This window comes from Lupinus angustifolius, chromosome LG06 (genome assembly GCF_001865875.1).
Source record: "Lupinus angustifolius cultivar Tanjil chromosome LG06, LupAngTanjil_v1.0, whole genome shotgun sequence".
Taxonomy (NCBI): domain Eukaryota; kingdom Viridiplantae; phylum Streptophyta; class Magnoliopsida; order Fabales; family Fabaceae; genus Lupinus; species Lupinus angustifolius.
Genome location: NC_032014.1, coordinates 30,350,515 through 30,357,636, shown reverse-complemented (window position 1 = coordinate 30,357,636; position 7,122 = coordinate 30,350,515). Strand labels below are relative to the sequence as shown.

The following is a 7,122-nucleotide window of genomic DNA, read 5'->3' as shown; positions in this document are numbered from 1 at the left end:
ACACTAACAAACTCTCTCAATTTCAATTTCAATTCCAATTTCGAAATTCGAATTCATGTCATCAGAATCTCACTCCGATCAATTCCACCTTCCTACACTAACATCAAGCCTCTTCGATCCCGAAGAAGATTCTTCCATTCACGATCCAAACGGCGTCGTTCATGGATCTTCTTCTGCTCATTCTCAACCCTCCGATGATGTCTCAATCCGTGCGCACACCGCTTCATCTCAACCCTCCACTCCAAGTAGTAGCGGTTATGTTGCTGAAATTGAAGATGTTGCTCTTCAGAATGAAATTCAGGAGTTAAGTATCCATGGTGATGATCAATATCATAATGCTTTGGCTTATTCCAACCATGACGAACTTATCGGGAAACCACATCGCAGTGATGAGGTATATATATAAATTTTCAATTCTTCATTATCGATATGTTTGTTGTAGAAACAATTGATTCATTGCATTGCCAATTTTTATGAATCAATTTCGGGTAAAACTGTGTACATTTATCCTCGTCAGACTCCACTGAGTGGGAGCCTCGTGCGCTCTGGACCTCTTTTTTCTTTTCATTATCGATATGTTTGTTGTAGAAGCAATTGATTGAATGTATTGTCGATTTTTATGAATCAATTTAGGGCAAAACTGTGTACATCTACCCTTGTCAGATGCCACTGATTAGAAGTCGTGCATTGGACCACCTTTTTTTATTTATTGCGTTATCGATTTATTGATTTATTGCATTATCGATTTTTATGAACTGTGATGGATAATATGTACCATTCAGCAATTTTTGGTTAAGTATTTTAGCTTTTATGATTCAGATGTTTAATTTTGGATTCATGTGTATGGGGGTATTAAACTTTGGTTTAGGATGTGTGTGATGTCATATTATGTTTGATTAATGAATAAAGTGCAGGATGATGCTTCCATTTCATGGAGGAAAAGGAAGAAGCATTTTTTTGTTCTCAGTCATTCTGGCAAACCAATATATTCTAGGTCAGTGTTTATCAACTCATATGAGCTTCCCTCAATTGTTATTCATTTCTCTCTCTAGGATTATTGCCTTAAACTTCATATCTTTCCCTCTGTTTATTGTTTCCAGGTATGGAGATGAACACAAGCTTGCTGGGTTTTCAGCAACTTTGCAAGCAATTATTTCCTTTGTGGAGAATGGGTATTGTCGCTGTCTTTATTCTGTTTATAGCCCAATTGTTTCTAATTACAGCAATGTTCCTAATATATGTTTGATTGATTCTTATCTGGATATAATATGAGAGGGACTTCTCAAAGGGTCAAACCTTTTTCCATCCTGTTTTCAGGGGTGATCGTGTCAAATTGGTGAGAGCTGGGAAGCATCAGGTCTGCTTTCTCTAATGAAGTTTTATTTCTAGAGTATATATTTTCGTTTTTGAATTGCTTAAAAGGCAGCACTTCAAGACCTTGTAATTAGTATGGAAATGGTATTTTAATCCTTGCTTAACTTTATATTGTAAATTAGACACACTAGCTATATGCTTTGCTTTATGGTTGCTGAGCTGTTCTTCTTATGTAAAGTAGTGTTTAGGTAAAAGATGCTTTTATTGTCATTGTTGTTGTGAAATCTTATTTTGAAGTTATTGTACAGGTGGTTTTTCTTGTGAAAGGACCAATTTACTTAGTCTGCATCAGCTGCACAGAAGAACCTTATGAGTCATTAGTGGAGCAGTTGGAGCTTATTTATGGCCAGGTATAATTTAGTTCTAAACTTGTCTACCCAAAAAAATCTATTCTTTTGTTTGCTCTTTGCTCCCTGTTCCTGCATCTTCAACTTCTTTGATTCTTAACTAACTAGTGCATCTTTCTTTTAGTTATTTAAATCTAGTTTTACTGTGACAGATATGTAATACATCCCTGTTGTTGATACATATGCAGATGATTGTTATACTAACAAAGGCAGTGAACAAATGTTTTGAGAAGAATCCCAAGTTTGATATGACACCCTTGCTTGGTGGAACAGATATTGTCTTCTCTTCACTAATCCACTCTTTTAGTTGGTTTGTTTCTCTGCTCTGAATGCATCTAGCCTTATTGTATTAAAGTATAGATAATAAAAATCCTCTCTGTTCTCTCCAGGTCCAGGATGGGTGTGTTTTAGTTTTGTTCTTGTTGTTTTAGTCATCTATATATATTTAGGAGTGAAGATTGTTTGCTTGTTTGATATCAGGAATCCAGCTACATTTCTTCATGCCTACACTTGTCTTCCTCTTGCATATGCAACAAGGCAAGCTGCTGATGCTATCTTGCAAGATGTTGCTGATTCAGGTGTTCTGTTTGCAATACTGATGTGCAGGCACAAGGTTTAGTGCTGTACTTAATGTCCCTAGGTACATACTTACACCGAATGATACAATAACACATTAAAGGTTGAACGCAGGTAATCAGTCTAGTTGGTGCTCAGAAAGCGACTCTTCATCCAGATGATATGCTGCTGCTGGCCAACTTTGTCATGTCATCAGAATCTTTTAGGCAAGTAAACTGGCAATAATATTTCTGTCTTTCAGATAGCATATTACAGATGGTTTGATGGTATACTTCACCCGACGTTTTGTCCTGTTGATGTTTGATCATATAGTGTACTCTTCATTCAGTTATTTCAACATGTCCTATTGTTATTGATCCTACAAGCAGCAAAAAAAAGCTTAGATTCCATGCACTAGGAAGTTGTTTGGACTTCAAATTTCTGTGCTTTATGATACCATTGCGCTTCCTTATTGTCTTTCCTGGGCTACAATATGCAGGACATCAGAATCATTTTCTCCGGTTTGCTTGCCAAGATACAATTCTTTGGCATTTATGTATGCTTATATCCATTATTTTGATGTGAGTCATATTTGATTTATACACAATCGGTGCATTTGCCATATGTTGTACATTTAGTTCATAAAACACAGCTTTATTTATATCTGTGGCAGGCTGACACATACTTAATGTTGCTGACCACTAGTTCAGATGCATTTTACCATCTGAAGGATTGCAGGTAAGTAATGAATAAGCTGACCTACTATTGTTGGATAGATGATTTTTTATTCAAAATAAAATGAAAAGAAAGAAAGTAAACTCTGTAAAACAGATCTAGTCTCTTTGTAGCAATTATCTTTCTTGCTTGGTTACACAACTTACCTGCCAATTGATAGGATTCATATTGAAATGGTCCTTTTGAAGTCAAATGTCCTTAGTGAAGTTCAAAGATCCTTGCTTGACGGTGGAATGCGTGTTGAGGATCTGCCACCCCTACCTCGTTTTGGATCATCTCAATTGGGCCAGAACAGGCTTCAATTGGATTCTCCTGACCGATTGAGAGAACCTAATTCTGGCATTGGTGGTGATGCTGGGTTGTGGCATTTCTTATATCGCAGTATATATCTGGATCAATATGTATCTTCAGAGTTCTCATCACCGATTAACACTCCTCAGCAGCAGAAAAGGTAGCAATGTTGTTGCTACTTTATTGCTTTTAATGCTGCTGTAGTGTTTTTCTTCTTTATGCAAATTTTCTTCTCAGAAGCATAACCTGCCTTCATTGATACAGGCTGTATAGAGCTTACCAGAAATTTTTCGTGTCAATGCATGATAAAGGAATTGGGCCACACAAAACTCAGTTTAGAAGGGATGAAAACTATGGTAATAAATGCTGTTGTTCATACTTAGTACATCCAAGATATGGATATATCATACTTTATATTTTGAGTCAGTATTTACTAAATACTAATTAGGATACGACTCTCTATTTCAATTTAGTAATACTTCTTTTCCTTCTTTGTATTGGGGGTGGGGCATGCTTTATTTGAGGTATGTGTTATCTATTCTAACCCTGGATGTTTCAGACATGGTGGTTTTATGGAAAGGCAGACCCCTTGTTTACTGTGAGTGTGAGGTGTATTTAGAGATTCACGCCAATAAAAGACAGCTAATTTATAATCTTTTTTGTGCTACGAAAGGTCAACTCTGCCAATGAAAACTTTGAGTGATCTGCAACTCTAAAGAATTTAACTTTTTTGTTGACTAGCTTGGAGTTATACAGTGTCATGACATTTCCATGCTCCATTGAACTCTGGTCAAAGCTAATAAGATGATTTTTATGTGGCAGTTCTTCTTTGTTGGGTGACACAGGATTTTGAGCTATATGCTGCATTCGATCCCCTTGCTGACAAGGTATTGTTTTGCTTGCCTTACAAGACTTCTTGATTAGTTTATCCTTTATAAATAAATAAATGAATATAATTCCTATATTTTTTGTCATCTTTTATGAATGAATAAATGTGAATGTTGTCCCTGTCATACCCATATTTCCTGTCAGTACCTAGGTGTTGGTTCATAATTAACATTCAATGAAGACTGAATATAAAAATACTGGAATAATGAAATTGTACTTCTGTGTTCTTGGAAAAACTATACTGTATCATTTTTAGGTATAAGAGAAGGATGGAGAGGAGAGCTATATTGAAGTAGCAAATCAATTGTCAAAATAGTTACAAATTGCATTTAATTATCTGCTAGTCTGGTTGGATAAATTCTTACTATTTTTTGCATAATGGGCATGTGCAGGCCTCGGCAATAAAAACTTGCAACCGAGTGTGTCAATGGGTGAAAGATGTGGAAAATGAAATATTCTTGATAGGAGCTACCCCTTATTCATGGTGATTTCCTATCAAATACTGTAAACATGTATCGTTTATTTAATAAACTTTCTATAGAATTTATTGTTTCTTTGTTAACCTTAGCTTAGAATTAGAAAAACATCTTTGATGTAAAATTATCACATTATCAGTTAGTAGAGTGCAAACCTGCCCAAAAGTTTCATTCTTATATAGTCATTAGCTAGAAGAGTACATGAATTAACAATGTTGCTGACATGATTCTCATGTCTCACATGAATATGGCAACTTTTATTTGGAGGAGCCAAAGAGAGTGTATGGTCTTATTTGCAAAATAACTGATGTTCAGTTGCACCGTTAGTTGTATTTGCCTATAATTGGTTTGTTAGAGTAGTGTTTCTAGTGGACTACTTTCAATGGATGGTGTTCCAATTCCATCTATTTGCTCCATTTGACACAAAAAAGTGTTATTAGCTAAGTGATGAAATCCTTGTTCTGATTCCGTTGATAATTTGATATAGAAGATAGTTTAGAACTTCAGCTAGGTAGCTGTGTGCGGTTGAAGAATTGCCATGATAATTTTATGCCTGGTTGGGTTGGTAAAAGGTGCTAGTTTAATGATCATCCTAACTCATCTAATGAGCGAGATTTCATTTTTAAATCAATTAGATTGGTTTAATTTATTTATTCTATGTTACAATATAATTGAATTAGTGCACTAAATTCATCCATGCTTGTGTGAGTGCTATGGGAATTGGAACTATATGGCATACGATTTACTTGCTATTTAAGGGCTTCACCAAAAAAATGCCACTTCCATTTAAAAACAAGACAATACTAAAACTTTTGTCAGATCACATGGCCAATAAAGAACAAATTTCATTAAAGTAAATATCGTATTTTATTCTCTACATTTTCTGTTTTTTCTATATAAGTTGAAAGTGCATTTCAGTTCATGATAGATTATATTATTTCACTTGTTGAGTGGCATGTTATATTTTTTCTGACATGGTGTTTTTGTGCCCTAGAGTTAGAACGAAAATAGTGGCAGAATGTTTTATTTTGTATATTTGCGGTAAAGGATTATTTTAAAAAGCATATAGCAATAACTTGCACTTTATGTCATATATGATGTCTATAAGGTTGGGTGGGGAAACATATTGAATAAGAAGCATTTGTTTTTCTACAAACCCTTTGTATTCATCAACGTTGGGCATATTGTGTATAAGGATAATGCTCCTTTTGTTTTACTTACCATATACCGAATTTCGAATATCAAATTCAAACTATTGGGTTCGTCATAAAAGAAGTCTTCTAATAATAATAACATCAAAACATAGGAACCACATAGAACGGATGGACTATACCTTTGGTTTCTTGTTCTGTTATTCATACATAATTTGAGCTAGATGAGTAGAGTAGAGTAGACCTTTCTGATATTGAGTCACCACATTTTGTTGAGGAACTTGCATTGTCACCCTTTTCTTTATAATCTATTTCATGTTCTATTCAACAAGTTGAAATACTTACTCTTTTAAAGTTGTTCAAATATGAAATTACATTAAACTATAATGAACACCTCTATCTGTTAAGCTATTTTTATCCCTTTCCATTTTTTCCTCCACAGAAAGATGAAATATACTATTCAAAGGTGAGGACTTTTTCACTTTGCAAATCACCATCATTTAAATCTCATTCTTCAATTAAACAAGCAGAGTCTCACACTGATAATCTAGAACCTTAACTATGACAGAAAACTTGAATGAAACTGCAGAAAGACTCATGGGGGTGGTAGTTGGTGTATGTTTAATGCTTGTTTGAATTGGACAGAGTTTTAAGCTGACCACAATTCTTCCCAGCTTAATAATCATGATGAGGTAGGAACTTTTTTCTAGAAACATTAGGATCAGAAACTTCAAGTATATGCCATAAATTGAGTCCACATATGGCTAAAACATATAACTTGTTATCATCATTCATTTAATGCAATGGAACCTTGTTTTGTTTACTGTGCTTTGTACTATTATCCTATCTACCTGCATGTCAATGAAATTAAAACCAAATGGGTCCTCATAGATTAATGCTTTCCTTCTTAGCTCTAAACTTTGCATGTGGGGTATCTATAGGGATCAAATATAGATACAGACACATCAAAACCATTCTTCATGTTCCTCAGTAGTACTATCAGTAAACAGTTACTTCACTCTCATAAGTCATAACCTATCATAATGTCCAAACAAGATTTTAGAATAATAATATTGGAACTTTTTCAACAACTACTTGTTATAATTTGTACTATTTTACATTATAAAAACCAAGCCTGTTCTCAGTTTTATGGAAGAGTAATGTTATATTCTCCTACTAAAACTTACTACTATTTTTTCTACTAATAAGAAAATGACGTATGTAACTTGTAAACTAATCATTAATAAATAAAGTATCATCTTGTGACATATGTCACTTTTTTTGGGTAAGATGATTAGTAGGAGG

At 34.3% G+C, this 7,122-nt stretch overlaps 1 protein-coding gene across 3 annotated transcripts; it reads left to right on the top strand.

The window, feature by feature from the left end:
- On the top strand, window positions 1-4,893 carry LOC109351016 (protein SAND-like). Of its 3 annotated transcripts, none has more exons than XM_019592329.1 (15): window positions 1-317; window positions 384-394; window positions 915-994; window positions 1,101-1,172; window positions 1,318-1,357; window positions 1,623-1,724; window positions 1,910-2,031; window positions 2,202-2,334; window positions 2,412-2,503; window positions 2,776-2,857; window positions 2,950-3,014; window positions 3,172-3,462; window positions 3,567-3,658; window positions 4,125-4,189; window positions 4,583-4,893. In XM_019592329.1, the coding sequence occupies exons 1-15, from the start codon at window positions 56-58 to the stop codon at window positions 4,676-4,678; spliced, it is 1,605 nt and encodes a 534-aa protein (XP_019447874.1). In that variant the 5' UTR covers window positions 1-55; the 3' UTR covers window positions 4,679-4,893. The 3 variants fall into 3 exon arrangements, with proteins under 3 accessions (XP_019447874.1, XP_019447873.1, XP_019447871.1); XM_019592328.1 differs by having other exon boundaries at window positions 1-330; window positions 367-394; XM_019592326.1 differs by having other exon boundaries at window positions 1-394.

What these genes read in the sequence shown, in the direction of transcription:
- LOC109351016 (XM_019592326.1), top strand. Translation starts at nt 56, where the DNA reads ATGTCATCAGAATCTCACTCCGATCAATTCCACCTTCCTACACTAACA. An exon ending in CTTATATCCATTATTTTGAT is followed by an intron (nt 2,858 to 2,949) that starts GTGAGTCATATT and finishes TATCTGTGGCAG; the next exon opens with GCTGACACATACTTAATGTT. An exon ending in ACTCCTCAGCAGCAGAAAAG is followed by an intron (nt 3,463 to 3,566) that starts GTAGCAATGTTG and finishes TCATTGATACAG; the next exon opens with GCTGTATAGAGCTTACCAGA.